General features: G+C 42.2%; 2 protein-coding genes across 4 annotated transcripts in view; both read right to left on the bottom strand.

Annotated features, from left to right (window-relative positions):
• Nucleotides 1–19,371, bottom strand: part of SLC35F4 (solute carrier family 35 member F4) — a 135,032-nt gene that overhangs the window by 19,424 nt on the left and 96,237 nt on the right. For 2 of the 3 annotated variants that reach the window (XM_054066758.1, XM_054066759.1), the window contains exons 2-3: nucleotides 4,636–4,824; nucleotides 351–648 (exon numbers count right to left, since the gene is read on the bottom strand). In XM_054066758.1, coding sequence (XP_053922733.1) covers nucleotides 351–648; nucleotides 4,636–4,824 — 487 coding nt within the window. The remainder of the gene's footprint in view (nucleotides 1–350; nucleotides 649–4,635; nucleotides 4,825–19,371) is intronic. The other variant, XM_054066760.1, reaches the window with a different exon arrangement.
• The window catches only part of CEP170B (centrosomal protein 170B), a 258,688-nt gene that overhangs the window by 191,638 nt on the left and 47,679 nt on the right, over nucleotides 1–19,371 (bottom strand). The gene's annotated exons all lie outside the window — the stretch shown is intronic.

Raw genomic sequence — 19,371 nt, 5'->3', positions numbered from 1 at the left:
ACTTTATACTAATGTTCTATCATAAATGGATAGGAAGACTAAATAATAGCCAGTCAAAGCCTGATCCAGACACGAACACAAAGCTTAGAGGTATTAGATAACATAGTAGCAGGTTATAAACAAAGTGAGCTTTTCATATCAGTAAAAAAAAAATCTCTAACAATCAATTATCCATTCGTTCAAGCATATATCACTCAATTTTTAGCCTTCTGTAAGCTGTTTCTGAATAAGTTTTTCTGCAGCATGATATTTATTCTGTCTTCTGACACCAAACTGAGAAGAACAGTGATCTCAGGCCACAGAAATCAGGTTGTTTAAAGAGATATCACCACAAAAAAAAAAAAGCCTACCTGAATTTCTTGATTGGAGACTGCTTTTCCTGTGTAGTTGCAAGGTGCCCAGAATAATAAATGGGAAAAACCATAATGTTCCAGTTTGTTGAGAACCAAGTCATGAAAAAAGGACAGTCAAAGGTCTCATACGTAATTTTGACAAACTGTGTGGTCCCAACCCAGGAGGAAAAGACGGACAAAATTATCAGAAATCTCCAGATAAGCTTGAGAAATGTTGATGTGCAAGACTGGCATCGTGTCTGTCCTTCAGCTTCTTGGCTGCTGTTCTCTGTGTGTGCCTGCGTTCCTTCATCTCCTGGAAGAAAAAAAAAACAACAGAAAAGAGAATAGTTGTACACATAACAAACACGTTCAAACAATTCTTGCCTTCTCCCTATAATTCCTCTCAGCCCCACAAGCACTGAAATCCCCCCCCAGAAATACTTCAGTAATACTGTCTGTGTCATTTCAAGGGGACAGGAAATACAAAATACAAATACAAACACAATACCGAGTCCTGAGGTAACAGAATTACAGTTAAGCTGTTGCCACTGCTTGCTTTCTCAGCCTTTTTTTCCCCCCCTGTCAGCCAAACCTCCTGAATACAGCTACATCACTTGGAACCAACTACATTATAAAGTCAATTACTGCACTTGTGTGCAACATGAAATCTATCTGAGCCTGTACATCTGAAGCCAGGAACAAGTTCTTATTATTCAAGATTTTAACTCAAGAATCACTTTTTTTATTTTTCTTTCTTTTATTCACAAGCTGTGAGGGCAAAAAGAAACAGTTTGGTGGTTTCATCTAACCAAGCGTAGAAAGGCTTTATTCAGTCAAGTCAGTGTATTCACATTTTTGAAGTTAAAAAGGGAAATTGGACAAATCTGAAGCTTGGCATGCCTAGAAATAAACCTGTACACAGAACCGAGGAGGAATTGGAAGGTTGTCATTCCCATTTTAGTACAGTACTTTTCAGACCTAATCAGGCTGCTGCAGATTTCCTAATGGAAGTGTAGAGAATTTAATTTCATCTTTTTGACATGCTGCCCAGACACCTTCCAGAGGTGCAACCCATGAACCCTAGATTGATTTCACAGATCCCAGCTGAAAGCAATGGATGGAACTGTGTTGGATACTGAGGAGCACCAACACTGTTGCCCTGTGAGTGCCCAACTGCACTGAGCTCCAACCATCTACCCCGTTAGACAATATTCCATCACTTTAATAGAAGAAACAGGAGTTCCTTCCAAAAATCATGACCTGCAGCTGTTCTTAACTATTATCACTCTCATCAACATACGATATGACATATATAAGACACACAATATAATTGTTGAAGTTCAGAAGAGCTATAGATCTACTGCAGTGAAAGCATACGTTGTCCTACATTCAACTTAAATGTGAAAAAGGTACCTTTTCAGACTCCATTTTACTTTCCATTGATATTACTGTTTCTGCTACAGCCATTAAGAAATATCAGCGTGAGGTTCCCAGTTATTGTATTAGACCAACCTAACACCTAAGAAACGATTTATCATAGCAGGTAGCACATTTGCAATCAAGAATTTGTCTAACCAGAACATGGAGCTTTTTGTAATCGTAATTGTAATTGTAATTGTAATTGTATGGTGTATTTTATTTCTAAAAATAATCAGTGGCTCCATTGTTTAGTGATAAATCACGAATTTAAATAAAATTACAGTTTATTAAAAACATGCAGGGGATAATCAGACAGTGGTATGAAAAAGCAAGGAACATTTTAGCATTTTTTTTGGCTGCTGAGAGAAAATAGATATTTTTATTGTACTAATAATGACCGACATCTTCTATTAAAAGGTAAATTACAGTTTATTTCCAAGTTAGAATGGCTTAAAAAGAATACATTATGTAAATTCCACTCACAGGTTTTCCTGCTGAGCAGAACTACTATGCCATTAGTAGTTCTTTATCCCCACTTCCTATTTTTCCATTACCAAATAACTATGTAATTGTGGTTATATATGACACTACCATTAGTATTTGACTTGGATTTTACAGAGTCAGGTCTGAATGTTAGGGAAAAGCACAGAAGCACACACTCGTTGCAAGTCCTACCTTGGATTTAAAGACCTATGTAAGCTTTAGCCTGATTAAATGTACAGTGGAGAGTTTTTCTAAGTGGTTAAAGGGTAGGATTCATCCCATGTAATGTAGTTAGAATTGCTTATTCAGACTAAACATGTTGCCCAGCGCCCCTTTACACTTAATGATAATGGTCAGACATGGTGAGAAGGTAGCTGATTTCAACCTTATTTATCTGAGCCCACTGGAGGCATTTATCTCTCCCTAGACTGGATATTTAAATTGAATTTAAGTGAAATCGAGATGGATGCCTGGCCAAAGTGACACAGTAGCTTCACATAACTGCTTTCAAAATCCATGGGATGTGCACACCTAAATCTTGGCCAAAGATTCAAAAGGACAAGGTAAGAAATATCTTTAAAGATAATTACAGGGCTGGAACTCAAAGACACGTGGCGAGCAGGCAAACAATTCCTACTGAATAGGTCTAAGGATTTCCAATCCGTGAAGCTGAGGCTGGAGTGAGCTAGAAAGAACGACTAGTGTTCAGATAGTGAACAATACACTAACCAGGAGAAAACAAAAGTGATTTGGTAGTTAATATTTTGCAGTTAGCAAGTTAGTAGAAATCCATGGAGTCTGCGTTTAGCCTCGTCTGAAACAAACCAAGAGACTTACCCTGTCAAGAGGACAGAAACAATCTGAGAACTCAACAAGGATGAAACGTCAGTAAAGAACGCAGATGGCACTGCAGGTGACACATGGAGATGACACGGGTCAATGGCAAAGTGCATCTAGTCTGGAATATAATTGTCTAGAATATATTTCTTGCTTGCGGTGTCTCTGTGACAAGACAGCAACACAAATATCTCTTGCTTTCATTTTTTCAGAAGAGCGAGATGAGGAAATCCAAGATCTATAGTTTTTCTTCTGAACTCTTTTGACTGTTTGGGACCTAGAAAATAATATTCTTTATATTTGTTTACCTGCCTCTCAGGTCAGGCCTACTTAGACCTCACTGATGAGGAATGGAAGATCAGGAGAAAAAGATCAATAGTTGCAAAACACATGTTTAGAAGATACATGATGTCAAGGCACAACTGTTTTCTCAAATGGGATAAAGTTCTTTCTTAGACAAGATGAATTCTGATTTTGGATGTACCCTAGTGCCAGCATGCACAGAGTATTTCAGCCCGATATTGGCAAAAATGAGAATAGATCACTTTTCTGGTATCTTAGATATGACCTTTACTGCAAGATATTGTATCATCCACTCCTTGCAGCAATAATCACCTCCAACATTCTTCTGAGGGTTCCCATCAAGAGAGTGTTCCTGGAGTATGAGATCCAACCATCTTACAGCACAAGAAGAAAAAGGCTGACTCTTGCTGCCATCAGTGGCGGAGTGACAAGAAGAAAGGTTCACCTCCCACAGTTCCAGTATGCAAGGGAGATCCAACCTGCTCTTCCTCCTCTTTGCCCACAGTATCTATATACACAGCATTCCCAAGAACCTTGATGGTTAATTTCAGTCATTTAACATCTCTCTCCTCCTCAACAGCACAACTCAGCAGACTCAAACGCCTGTGGCTGCATCTTGTAATCGCTCCCATCCCTGTTGGTGACGGATGGACATCATGGTGAAGAAATCGGCATTCACCATACCTACTGGTTCATTTGAGCTAAACTTCTGCAGTAAAGCGGGTGACACATTTCTGATGGAAGCCCTGATATGCAGCTGATCGATGATCTGAACTGTGATGGTCTTTTCTAGATATCCTTCCACCTGTTGCTTCTTCTCTTCTTCTTCATCAGATCAGCCGTGGATCAGCTGAGATTGTCATTGTCTTTCAGATGGAGCGTGGCTGGCTGTTAAGGATCCTGGTCTCTGGCCAGGCTGAAGCTGAGGAAACATAACCACTTTGTAAAAAATAACTTGTGTGCTAATGTTAATCATCCTTTCAAGATCTTCCGTGCCTACTGGCCTTAAGGTTTTTCAGCTATCTTACACATTACACGTACCTGCTGAGGCCCAGGGCTTTTCCTCCCATCCTTGCTTCCTTCCCACCTAAACCCAGTTTGCACACAGGTCCAGGAAGGACTTTCATGTGGCTTTTCCGTTTGCAGCACCATAAACCAAAGTCAACATGCTCGGACTCCGTACCATCTTTCAAAAGACAGACGAAAGAGGCCTTTTGCAGGCATGCTGTGACGCCGGGAATGCGGCTGTTATGCCTACCTGATCTGCTCTGCCTCTCGACTCTGCTGTGCCGACAGATTCCCGAGGGACTTCGATTCTGCAGCTCAAGAATGGGAGCAGCAGAATCTTCAGCAACAGATAGAGGGGAGAGCTGCCTAGTCATGCCTCTGTGTCTGCTGGGGCAGTTGCCTCCTGGCTTGCATTGGATGACAGATGATCGTGAGGCACCTGAGAAGAAAGAGTTTGCATCAGTTTGGCTGTAAACTCCCTGGAGGAAAGTCGGGCTTTCAAACACTCTGTCAGTGAAATGCATACAAACGATTCAGCGGAAGAAAGGAAGCACACTGCAAAAATCAAGCTTTCAGCTCTGGTCAGAATCAAGTAAACAAGAAAGTAAATAAATACGTAATTCTCTCCCCCCTTATAGATAAAAAGGTGCTGTATGAAAATCAGTCTATCCCCTGAAGAAATGAGCACCTTGTGCTGCAGTATAGTCTTAGCCCCACGGCTCCATCCATAGGGTCTGAACAGTCAACAGAATTTGTACTCACGTGGGCCCCTTACTGAGCACTGACACTGAATCACGCAAACGGAGAGGTCACCATTCTCCCTCAGGGTGGAAAGAAGGGCTGAGGATCAACTGCCTCCCAGGCTCAGTGCTGAGAGTTTCTCCTGAGGAGAGCTTTCTCTTTCCATCCTCCACAGTGATCCTTAGAGACTCTTGTATGGAATGAGGCAACACTCACGATGGGTCTTTCGGACGAAGACTTCCGCTAAACCTTTGAAGATGCCAGTTTTAAGCCTTTACACGCACCAAATCAGAATCTCTACATCTTCAGAGAAGCTGCTTTTCTTCTGCTGGCGCAGGCAATGCCGAGGTGCTGCATTTCACTCAGAGGCTGTACAGAGGCACGAGGCAGCGGACAAGACCCAAGTCCCCGAAATACCAGTGGCATCAGATGAAGGTTTTGCCAGTGAGAAGGACGCCACATTTTATGAATAAGAGCTTGAAGGACTTGAATTAAGAACCAACAAAAGACAGAAAAGAGTGCAATGTTTGAATCCAGCAGAATGTGCCCGAACATCTTGCACGTACTCTCAAATGTATGGAAGGTATCTGTGTAAGAGGTCAACACATGAGTGGCACAAGAGAGTCCTCTGTCAGAAAGTCAAGATGACAGGCCATTTTGGTGAGTATAGATGTGTTTTCATGATCAGCTGAAATCACCCACTGCTTGTTTTGCAGCTGCTACTTCAACTGGTGACCATTTTACCTAAGCTTAGGGAAGACGCATCTAGCCAGAGCAGCCACTGACCCTGCTATGACTTAGAAGGATTTGAGAATCATGATTATTTCTCATCGTAACAAATACAAAACCAGACACAAACTTCATGTGTAAGGTCTCAAATGTGCAACAAATATGGCAGACATCTTAGAGGGCAACATTCTTCCTTGCGAAATGAGTCATTCCAATACATGTCATACAAATAACCCCATGACGAACAACAACATGAAAGTATACTCTAAACCAAGGACAGTATTCAAGATCCAAGAGACTGCATGAATCCGGTGAACGCTCTTTTGCCAGAGGAAGCTAGGTTTCATACAGCCTCCCATGAACTTAATGCTATGTTTGATTCAACAGGTGTAACTACAGAGATAACAAAGGAAGAGATGTATAGAAGATGGCATTATACAAAACAAAATCCTCTCTCAACCTGTTTAGAGCTTCCAAGGTTAGTTTTAACCTAGCAAGTGGACAAGTAACTGAACCAGCAGCCAACTCACTAGAGATGTTCGTTCTCAAAGACATTCTTCTCTTCCTCTTCCATCCATTATGGGGGTATTTAAACACAAGGGGAACACCCAGATCTAGGTTCCACCTTGTCACATAGTCCCATCTTGCTATGTAGTCCTACAAATTCGGTCAAGGCAGTATACAACCCACAGTCTATGACAGCAGACCCACACAAGTCAAATTTGGAAAATTCAGAGCTATATGATGTCTAAGCACTGTATTGTTTCTCCTAATTTTCTGGTGAGTGGCACTATCCACAGAGCTTTTTGGAGCCAACTGGATATTCTCAGAGCTTTAAAAAGCCATTCACACTCATATATTTACTTTTTATTGGAGAAAATAGTGATCTAACAATGACACAACTGCCCTCGTGACTTTGTTCTAATTATTTCATAACTCCAAATGTTACTTCTCCCTTTGTCAAACAAGGATAATATTACCTACTTCATTAGACTTTGTAAACATATTGTAAATCACCCTGAGGTTGAAAAGCGCATTAGAATTAGCAGCCCTTGGCCACAAGAAGCAGCGCGACACCTTTATTTGAGAGGTGAAAGTTAGTTCCAGCCTCCATGAGGCTAAGACAATCAGTACCTGGGGGGCTAAATAGTCAAAAAGGCACTTAGGATTTTTCAGATCCCCAACTTAAAGTTTAAGTTTTATTTTCAGAAAGCATTTGCTGAGTGCTTGTCCTCAGAGAATCAGCCACAAAGGTGCCTCGACCTAAATCACTAGTCACTTTGATACGCATCATTTAAAGAGATTTCATCAAGTTGAAAGACATGTGCTACGTCTCACTTCAGATAGAATTAGAGCATGATCAAGTTCACATTACCCTCAGCAGAAGTCTAGCAGATGATCTGCGACCAAAATTTCAAGGAAACCTATTCTTCCTGACATGCAAAAAGAGCTCTGAGTTATTTATATCTGGTACAACAAAGCAGCATCAATCTTTTCCCATACATTGAGAAACTCATCAGTTGATACCCAAACTGCGATTCAAGAGATTGCATTTAATCAAAAGTCACTGGTTGATTTACTGAAACCTTCTTCCCTTGTACTTGAAAGCAATCAGATAGCCCAGCAATTCATCTATACTTCCTTGTTACAGCTAGAAAGCCTCGGCCATCTAATGCTACTGAATCTGAACATATTTTATACTTTTATATATATATTTTATACTTTTATATATAGTTTGACAGAGAAGGTGACTAGATATATGCTAGAGTAACTTATCCGAACCTGGGACCAGCAGCAAGGACAACAAATCACTATTACATAGTAAAACGTGCATGTGTGCACTGTTACTCTACATTAGGGGAATGAAGGCAAGACTCACACAACTCTGGTTCTTTGTCTCACAGAGCAATTACCAGCTATCAAGTAGGGATCCATTAATATCCTCCAAATTTAGGGGCACCAAGAACAGCATTTGCCACTGATCTTCTGCATACCTTCATAAATCCCACACACCTATAGAGACCTTGTGGTCTTAGACAGTGAGTCCATGTCCTCTCCAGAGAGGACAATAGCAGGTTGCTGCCACAATTTGCCATGTGCAAATGGAGAAGCAACTATTAACTAAAAAGGTACCAAAATACATACCCTTCATAGCAAAGGAAGAGTGACACTGGATCAGACTCATTTCACTTATTTTAGATATGAACCTTAGGATGAGAAGAACAGTGCTCCAGGACTAACTGCCTCGCCCTGTGACTACACAGGGAATAACAGAAACACGGGATGGTTTGGGTTGGAAGGGACTTTTAAAGGTGATTTAATCCAACCCTTTGACAGCAAGAAGGGACATCTTCAACTTGATCAGGTTGCTCAAAGCCCCATCCAGTCTGACCCCGGACAACCATCCTGAGCAGAGATGTTTACACCAGGTGGGACTTTTTACCTGATTATTTTACCTGATCTTCTTTTAACCTGACTACTCGATGTAAGAGGTTACAACGGGTATGTGTAACTCACTGTGTACAGAAGCCTCATCTGGTTTCTGTGAACTGACGCAGTCAATGCTGAGCAAAACCACAGTTCTTGGCTCTAGCAGAGATGAATCACAGGCTGAGAATGAATCTACATTTTAAGAATTATTTGACATTTTAAGGGAATGCTACTGAAAGAGACTGAGGGGGGGTAATAGGTAAAAACTTGCCAGACCACCAGATCTTGCTGCTAGAAATTAGCTTCATTAGCTGGAGGTAATAATTGAGTGTTAAAGCAACACTCAGACAATGGGATTGACGAAGGAAGGGAGGACTGGGAAGGACCACACATGATTGTATCAAGCACATCTTAAGGAGTCAAATCCACCTGGATTACTTTTACATCACTGGATAAAACCAAACTCCTGCTCTTTCCCATTTTTTAGGATTCTTTGTAGTTTATTCTGTTGCAACAAATCTTTTTTTCCTTGCCCTGTAAATGCATAAGAAGCATTTATCAGATAAGAAGTAAAGACATTTCTCTGCAGATGGAGATCAAAGGGAAACCAGCATGGGGAACCTGTGGCTTTCCACATACTTCTAACAAACTCCGTATTTGTCTTGCGTTAATTATTACATACATATTCCAGTTTGCTTCAATTTAGCAAGGTAATTATGCTTGTGACTAACCTAAACCACATGATTAATATCACTGAAGTCCATGCCTTTTCACGTTCTTGAATATCATTCTGAATCCCGGGAGGAGGTGACCACCACAGACTGCAGCCGCTGCATTCATTCCAAAGGGGGAACCAGCAGCACATACCTTGTCCTGACAACTATTTTCACAGCTGTGAACTGTTCACAGCTCCCTTGACCCTCTAAAAAGTGCAATGCATGACCTGCAGGTTTTTGTTCATACACATAAATGGAAATATGCAGCTCACAGTGAGAAAATCCGTCCTCATCTCAGCTAGAGAAATCACTCTTGTTCTGCAGGGGGGTTGGAAAGAGGAGATTATGCTTTGAGGTTCAAAACCAATTATTTTCACATTATTTTCATGTACATGACATATGTAGCATGTGACAGCCATGCTTTGAATACAATAAAACCCCATGCCATTTTATTGGGGACCGGTCTACTGGTCTCTAAGTTGTTACTAAAAATGGATCAAATGGACTGCCAGTAAAATAATCAATGCAACATAAAAATGCAGCCCTGGAACTAATTTTTATGGTCAAGTCATTACAGAATTGATTTTTGCTTTTTCTTTTCTTTTTTAATCAACTGCCCTGATGAAAATTTAGAACCTCTCAAACAGGTAATTGAATTCCTTTCTGAAAGTCATCCATGCGTTCACAACACTGGACTACCAGCACGAAGTGTTTGCTTATTTGGGAGACAGCAACATCTGGCTTGCTGGTATGTGCCAAAATGCATACCCTTTTTCTGATTACACAACTAAATCAATGGTTAAATAGGTGATGCTAATGAGCTGGACAGATTGTTTGCATTATCAAGGATGGGATGTAATCCAGAGGGACCTGGACAGGCCAGAGAAGTGGGCCTATGCAAACTTCATGAGGTTCAGCAAGTGCAAGGTCCTACACCTGGGTCAGGGACATCTCCAATTTCAATACAGGATTGGGGATGACGTGCTTGAGAGCAGCCCTGCAGAGAAGGACCTGGGGGTGCTGGTCAATGAGAAGCTCGGCATGAGCCATCAATGTGTGCTCACAGCCCAGAAAACCAACTGTGTCCTGGGCTGCATCAAAAGAAGGGTGGCCAGCAGGGAGAGGGAAGGGATTCTGCCCCTCTATTCCTCTCTTTTGAGACCTCATCTGGAGTCTTGTGTCCAGTTCTGGAATCCTCAATGTAAGAAGGAGATGGAGCTGTTGGAAAACATCCAGAGGAGGCTACAAAGATGATCGGAGGGCTGGAGTACCTTCTCTGTGAGGACAGGCTGAGAGAGTTGGGCTTGTTCAGCCTGGAGAAGAGAAGGCACTAGGGAGATCTTAGAGCAACCTTCCAGTACCTGAATGGAGCTACAAGGAAGCTGGGAAGGGGCTGTTTACAAAGGCTTTTGGTGATAGGATGAGGGGGAACTGGTATGAACTGGAGAGGGGCAGATTTAGACTGGACCTAAGGAAGAATTTCTTCACTATGAGAGTGGTGAGGCACTGGCCCAGGTTGCCCAGGGAAGCTGTGGCTGCCCATCCCTGGAGGTGTTCAAGGCCAGGTTGGATGGGGCCTTGGGCAGCCTGATCCAGTGGAAGGTGTCCCTGCCCAAGGCAAGGTGGGTGAAATGGGATGATCTTTAAGGTCCTTTCCAACCCAAACTATTCTATAATTCTGATTATATTCCCAAAGCCATGCAGAGGAATGGTCACCTGTGGTCAGGAGAGAGACTACCTTTTCCAAAAAGTCAGTAAAGGCACCTACAATCTGCCTTTTTACTCGTCAAGTATTAAAATACACTTATTCTACCATGTCTTCAAAATCTCAGCCCCTAATATATCACTGGTTTTGCATTGACAAAATGATGTCTTCATACCACCGCTGCAGAAACAATTGCTGGGTTTTGACAGATGGATGGAGGTAGAATCTGCTCTGGTGTTATGTGGAAAGTACGTCAATTGAATGTTCCTGCTAAATTGGGCCCCCGTGAAAGAATTGACAACATTGCCTTTACACTGCAACGTTACCTGTTAGAGTGAGCGTCCGCGGTGATGACGGACTCGCTCACACATCACAAGCCTATTGTTTCCAGCAGCCTGTGCCTACGCTCAGGTTGGTAACAGTTCATGATCGTGAGGGCCGGAGACTTCTGCAAGGAATTTCTGGTTTTAATGCTGCGCAGGAAGAAGATGGTGTGAATTTTGTGGCCAGGGAAATATCAGATGGACACAGTCCTACAGGAAAGGGGACTAAGTTGCACTGGTGTTGGTAGAGGTGAAGAGACCTTATTCTGTCCGTTTTACAATAAAATCTCATTAGGTTGGATTTGCCACGGCTTTCACCAGATTGTTCGCTACCGTTAGCACAAAGCTAGGGGCAGGGCTATCCAACACCCTCAATCCAATATCAAATTAAGTCCATAGATTATTTAATTTCAGCCAAAGCGTCTGCCTGTAAAATCAAATCCTACCCTTCCTTATGCTGGTGTAAATGCAGAGCAAGTCAGTACAATCATCAATGCTATTCTGGGCATACACTAAAGTACCTTAAGAAAAGAACTAATCCGGGAAGTTAAAATTCAAGGGAAAACTCTCCCCAACTTATGCTGAGTTCAGAACCAGCAATCTGACTCAGGACATGAAGCATAATTACACTTACAAAAGTGAAGTAAACAAACAGTAGGGAGGATATTTTTGCAGGTTTGAAGAATAAGCATCTCTTGTTTAGTGAAGAAAAATCATTTCACCATGTCTCAGATGTTTATACATGATGTTCTTCATTTAAAAACATCCTTCTGAGACACGGCACTGGGCTCTGTGTATTAGAGTTGCATGTGTATGTCTGTTCACAGTAATGCCTTCTTCATTTACTATTTGCCTTTTCTGGAAGTTTTTATGTTTGAAGGGGATGAGAAGGTTATAACAATTCGGTTTGGTTTTTTTTTTTGTCCTAGAGGAAAACAAGATTTTCAGATTTTAATGAAAAACAAATGACTCAGTGATGGTGTACAGTGTTTCTCTTGTACTATGATTAGCTATTGTCAAAAGCAGAAAGCAAAAACCCACATATTTTTGTTGTAGTTTAACAGTGACATCCATCAGCAGTTTATGCCAATTATCCCTTCAACGTCTGTACACAGCCGTTCACTTCAAATCAGCAGAAGGCAACTCCACTCACAATTAGAAACCTCAACAACTTCCACGTGCCCTCCTATCCTTTGCTATAAGATGAACAAAGAGGCAGCAAATAGATTAAGTAACTTAAATTTCACATCCGGCAACTAACTTAGTGCCTGATGAGGGATGTGTCACTCTACCGTCTTGTACCCAACTACCCTTCCAGATGAGCAGTTCTAGCCTAGTTGTCAGGGGAGGAAAAAAACCCCTCCCGTACAAACCCATCATGTTGTGCTTAGGTACCAAATCCCACCCACGTGGCTTCTCACTTCCCACTCCTCTGAGCACCACCAACACACTGTGCTCCAGGTCAACACAGACAATGCAATGGCAGTGCTGCAGTCTCTTCCTGTTGTACCATCCAGCACGTGGGGAAAGACCACCCACACCTCCCACATCACACTCAGGAGAAGGAAAGCTCTGACTACCATTAAGTGCATGAAATATGGTCTCAGAGCAGAGACAAACGACACAGATACCTGTCAGAGCTGGTCAAGGTGTATCTGACTCTGTCTCAGAGGACGAATGACACACGTAACTTCCTGAAGCCACTTTCCAGCCCCACATCTCCTTGGCTTTGTGACGGTAACGGTGTTGGGACCTAGTTCCAATGTGCTAACTTCTGATTTAAGATACAGACAGCTGAACAATAAGGCCATGGATGTCGATTCCACTTTCATCCAAGATTTGGAAAAGAAGCAGAACAATCTAAACTAGTATATAAACAGCCAGAAAACATCACAATAACTGGATAGGTCAAGTATGTATCATTAAATCAAAGAGAAAAGGTGCACCCGATTCTGCCAACTGCAATACGCTAGGTCAGTTTTGAGCAAAAGAAATATAAAGAGCTAATGAGGAGGAGTTGAAGCCATCTGCATCTAACACTATGAGATCTGGCAACCTGAGGATTTCAGAATTAAACAAAAGCAACCGGAATTGAGCAGAATGACTTGTGCATGGTCCATGTCAGTTGTGAAAACAACCTGGGATACCACTTGATTCCATTATCCGCAGCGTGTATTTGCTCAAGCTTCTTTGGTTGACACACATAAGAAGGTTTTGGACTGCATTGCCAATATAAAAGTTACATCATGCTACTGTCTCCATGCCTGATGTGATCTGCTAGATGAAATTTGCAGTCAGATTACCAGTGACATCCACTCATCCAAAGTTCAAGGTCTGTGAAAGGCACCACTAAGACAAGGCGCAGCATTTGCACAAACTGGCTGCGCTTGGAATGGAAAGATTGTGAGATCTGTAAGCAAAGTACATCCAAATTAACCATATTATTGTTAGTTGAAGCAGCAGCAGCAATAACACTGAGATTTAACACACATATATTGAAGAGTCAAGGAGTTTCCATTTACGCCTAATGCAGCCAGGTCATATGGTTAGATATAAGTATGATTATTCACCTTTTGCCAATAAGGCCAAAGGGAAATAATTGCTAAACGAGTTGTACAAAGGCATCTCCTCATGCAGCTGTTGATGCTCATCCCCCATCCCCACAGCTGGCTGCTGATCACTTAGACTGGGGTTCCCATGTTATTTCCCTCTGGCCTTATTGGCAAAAGGTGAATAATCATACTTATATATACTTGATGCCTTGCGTCTGCACACAAACCTGAAAAACGCATTTGCAAGTTTGTATATCCACCTCTCTGTGTTTCAGCTACATGAGGTTTTCTTATGAAGAACCTGCTCTGAGCTGCATCATTTCTGAGCAAATGCAGAGAACACGATGTGTGTGGTCTGCATCCAACACTGTCTTGAACTTCTGACCGGAGACTGCAGAATAAAATGAATCCAGGCTGCAAACTCCGTTAGGTTCAACAGCTGCAACTATTAAAAAATTAAAAAAAAACCCAACAACTGCAACCCTTAGCAGGAAGCATACAAAGGCTTTGCTTGCTGTAAGCAACCTTCAGACCTCCTTCTCAGGAACCCTGATGTATGATTCTCAACTTGTTCCTTACTGAAGTATAAGACCCCTCTTTGTATTGCTCAAGACCCTTGCACAAAACACAAATAAAGAATTATTAAAACCCCAAAACCTCTCTTTGTTCCATTTGTTCATTCTTCTATGTTTTACCGAAAATACAGTTAAAAGCATGGAAATATTATTTTCCCGGCTTTCTTCCCTCCTTACTCATTTCAAGTCAAGATGACTTCCTTCCCCATTCTCATTTCACCATAACTCAAATAGCAATGCCTCTCTGTAAGCACTGACAAGGAATCCCATTCATTTGACACCAGCACCAACGTGGTGGTGTCAGAACAAATCTTGGGAAAAACGTTTACTTGACAACACCTGTAGCAGAACCAGCAGCTGGAGAAAGCAATGATGTCTTTTGAATCTTACTGACTACGCATATTTTAAAGTTACTGGGCGTGACAGAATATTTAGAGTTTGAAGGGATGTAGAATAAATGAAGAATGATTTTTACACGTTGAAATCAAACTTCTATATGAAATGATAACTTCTATATGAAATGATCCACATTCATCTGGGAAAAAAAAAAAGGATTTTAAATATCAGTTTGGAATGGAATACTTCAGATTGAGTTCTGCTGTCAGAAAACATCGCTGGTATCCCCATCCACCTTGAAATATAAACACTGCATCAAAATCTCCACTGTAGCTGTGACAACTCTGGAGTTTGAGAATACTGACCTTCAGTAAAGGTATGAACATCTACACCCTCCTTCAGCAACAAACATTTTCTACACAAGGAGCTCCTGTTTATTGCTCCTTCTTTACCAATCTGGACACTGTATCCAGAACAAAGCCCATGAACAACAGAAAGCAACTTTCTGGCTAAGTGCTGCTAGAGAAAGCCAAGTTGATCTGCCCTGATGCTGCAGAGGAAGAAGAGGGCAGTGTAGAGGCATCCCAAACTAGGTCTGCACCCTGTGCTAGCAAATTACTCCAGATCATGGGGACTGATCCAATCCCTGCTGCAGTTCCTGAGAGGACCGATTTAGTTTAGTGAGCTTCGTTTCAGCCTCCAAGGAGGATGACTGGAGTTACTTCCACACCAGACTACTCTGTGACGAGCTGGAACTGGGGTTGTTGTAGCCTGGGAAAGAGAAGACTGAGGGGAGACCTTATCGCCCTCTAGAACTACCTGAAAGGAGGTTGAAGTGAGGTGGGTGTTGGTCTCTTCTCCCAAGTAACAAGTGATAGGACGAATGGAAATGGTTTCAGGTTGCACCAGGGGAGGTTTACATCAGATATTAGAAAAAAACTTCTTTACTGTAAGAATGGTGAAACGTTGCAACAGGCTGCTCAAGGAGGTGGTGGAGTCTCCATCCCTGAAGGTGTTCAAAAAACATGTAGATGTGGCACTACGGGACATGGTTTAGTAGATAAAGGTAGTGTTGGGCTGAGGGTTAGTCTTGATGTTCTTAGAGGTCTTTCCTAATCTTAATGTATGTTTGTATATTTTAATCCAGGTGAAGCCAACACACACCTGTCTGAGAGAACAACCCTAAAGGGACTTACCCGCCTTTGTCTCCTTATTGCCGCTCCAGATCAAGAAATTTAAGATAATATAATAAAGGGTCTCTATGAGATCACCTCAATAATTTCTGAATGAGTGCCTCGAACACATATTCACATTAGAGCAGATCTACATCATATTCTTTCCTCCAGATACACCTGATCCAACACCAACTCAAGCCAATCACAGGATTCACTGGCCTGGGGTCAGACCAGCTCCTCACCACTTCCACACTGACTGAGCAACAGATGAACACATATTATTTGATTCAAAGCTGCACACCATCCCATTCAAATGCAAACTCTGTTACCAACTTTGTAATAAATTATACCAGATGCACCTCCAAGAGTTTAAAAATTCATACACTTCACTCCAAAATAAAAGGTTACGATTCTCCACAAAACCCTTTGAAAATAAATTTTGTCATTGCTAAAATTCAGTGACATGTCCAAAAAGAAACAGACTTTCTGAGTTAAACTCTCATTTTATTTTCACTGCAATAAAATCAAGAGTAGCTTCAATGAAAGCCATGAGCCTGCTTTGACATAAAGTTGTTATGAAAGGGGCTGAGACCCAGGGCACTCCAGAAATCACTCACATGCATCTCATTATTAAATAATTAGCATATAGGTTCTAGTTTCAAGAAACACTGCAATAAATCCAGGCTGGTTCACAGGTCTCCTAAGATCCGCGTGTAAGAACAGTCAACACACCGACACACAACTCAATATCAAATTGTTTCTATTTATCTCCTACACAAACTATAGTCTCTCCTGATTGATGGGTGCCTCTGGAGAGTGATTCACTCCAGCTCCCTTAGATACCAATGTGAGGCTATGAATCACCTCTCAGAGGTGTCCAGCTCTCCTGCTGACGCCAGAAAGCTCAGACAACTTTCCTAGTACTTAGTAAGATTTGCATTTAGATGCCTCTGGATGGGTCCAAATCTGACTGTCTCCGGCTCAGTTCATGGCAGTGTTGTGGTACATGTGTTAAGCACACACTTCAGATTCCTTGCATGACTTAGAGCCTAATTAAGCACATTTGAGGCAAGGTGAGTTAAAAGAACACATTGCAGGTGAGCAGCTGAGGCTCAAGCAAGTATTTATCACTATATTGCTGCATTTTGTAACCCCAGGAGATACTTAAACCACCTCCCGACTGTTTTCTTCCTTGGGGTAACAGCTCCAATACATATCACCACTGCCTTACCACGATGGCACGTTTGGGATAAGTCTCCTCCGCACAGCGGGCACCCACCTAGCTCGGGCACTTTCCTTTATAGGACCATAGAAGGGTTTGGGTTGGAAGGAACTTCAAAGATCATCCAGTTCCAGTCCATGGCACCTCCCACTAGAAGGTACATACAGTCTTCTCGCTGTGGCTGACGCTGTGCTCGGGAATGAGGGCTGGCCAGACCAAGATGAAGACACATTATCAAAAGTATTTGGTGGCTGTGCATTTCAGCTCGATACACACCTTACATCCTCCAGAACCACTCGCCAATCATACTTGGCAGCTGCCTCCACTCCTTTTCTTTCCATGTGAGCAGCGTTTTCTAACCGGTGATCTGCAAACAACTGAGCACCTGTTTACAACCAAAGGAATCTTCTTGCCCGGACTCCACTATTCTGGAGTCAGCAGTTTCTGTGCTCCTACCAAAAGATACCTAGGAAGCCACAAACCTCAACTGCTTGAAAACTGCCACTGCAGAGTGCCCTGCGCCCCTGCTCTCCTCCCAGCCCTCTGGCCCAGAGTCCAGGCTGCTGCGCCATCTCTTCCACATGCCTTTCGCATGCTTGGGAAGGAAAGTGGGGACAGGCCCAGTGCTCTTGGGAAGCTCGTTGCCGTACCCCATTAAAGATTCTTTGGGACTTCGTGCCAACATCTTTGCTAATCTGTAAAACTGGCTGCATGTACTCACATTTAATGTCTGGGTCGAGTATTAGTTCAGCTTGGCCAGTTTCATCCCTAGAAAGAACCTTTCCATTTTCAGCCTGTCAGACATGACAAGTGCTGTCATGTAGTCACTTCCAGTCTATTGCCCTTTTTTTCCCTATGATGACTGGATTATCCCTCCTTGAGGAAACAGTCGGGGCAATATTTAACACTGCTGCTCCAGCCCAGCCTGGGGAGAAGGTTAAGGCTGGAATGAGCAGAGGCGCTCCACAGCAGCTGGACTGGTTAACCTGGAGGCAACCAGAGCCTGTGAGTTGTTCTAGACCTTAAGGGTGAGGACCGTCTCTACTCCTCTGCGTTTAGTGCCTGGTGTGAGATGAGTCTGGTTGATGCTGGGAACTCTCAGGGAATAAAGAACAGCAGATCACCTCGTTAACCAGCACAGCAAGCCAGCTGACCTGGCCAAAATGATGCTACTTTCACAAGAGATATGTGTACTAATTACTAATACAAATGTCCTAAAATCCGGTGCTGAGCAACGGTAACGGACTGACATAAGCAACCAGTTCTAGCAGCTCCTTCAACTTGCTTTAAGGCATTTTACCCTCAAGAAAGAAACATCAGGTAACTACCAAGCCTGCAGAATACTCAATGTCACATATAAACTCCCAAGAAAAATGACACAGACTATACCCTGCTCTCTCAAAACCCAGCCCCGTTTGTAATTTAAGCCAGTCCAACGCAGGTAGATTGAAGAACTGGAAGTCACGCTCTGCTGACAAGCACTGGACCATGTCTCTTGCTTTGTTTTTGTCCTGGATGTAGCGCTGAATCTAACTCACCAAAAGGAAACACATTTCCATTGCTGGTTGACACAGCAAAACTCAAACCAGAGACAGCACACGCTTGCAATATTATGACTCCAGTGTTCTTAACAATGTACCGATGTGGTGGGAAAAGAGTTCAATCCTGGCAGAAGAAGCAACTTCAGAAAGTCCCGCTCACCTCTTTAAAACATCTGAGCATAATGAACTTAGACGAGTGCATTTGAAGCCTGAGATTTCTACAGACTCTTAAGCCAAAAACTTAAACCTGAGTATTAGGAACATTTTTAGAAAGCTTTCCTTTCAGCCTTTGATTTATACTGCACATGTACCTGCTGTGTATTTTCAGCATGCCGAGCTCTATACCTGCATCACAGCTATCAGAGGAGTCATATCTCACACTGGACAACCGCACCACATTTCCAGTTGACATAAAAAGTGTGATGTGAAGTTCGTTTGCACTCTGCAAGGAACGAGGCTGTCATGTCCGATCGAGAGCACACAACAGATTTCACAATTTCTATCTTGCGGGGTTTGTATAAAGGAATTGCTTTAGAGCTGACACTTCTGAAAATAAGGGAGGAGGGGAGAAAAGCCGTTTAAGGGAACGATTGCTGTCTCAAAAAAGTTGGCACCTCTGCCTTTAAAGCAAAAAGGGATAAACCTAGAGTACAATATTAAAATTCTACAGAAAAGTGGATAACGCTGTGGAACTAATTTCACTTAATTTTAAAGGTCAGAATTGAAATACAACAACTTTATCAGTTGTTCACATTTCAGCGTTAGTGTCTTCATCACAAATCATTCACACAGCAGCTGAACAGAGGCAATAGAAATTTAACTGCACTTATCCTAGATGATACTAAAGTGCTAAAAATGCTATCCAAGCATCTGTTACTTTAAAAATACACACACACATACACACAGAGTCACCCTCCTTTGAACAGAACAGAGCAAGAAGA

Source organism: Cuculus canorus, chromosome 5 (genome assembly GCF_017976375.1).
Source record: "Cuculus canorus isolate bCucCan1 chromosome 5, bCucCan1.pri, whole genome shotgun sequence".
NCBI lineage: Eukaryota > Metazoa > Chordata > Aves > Cuculiformes > Cuculidae > Cuculus > Cuculus canorus.
Note: the sequence above shows the minus strand (reverse complement) of the source record. Positions and strands in the feature narration are given on the sequence as shown.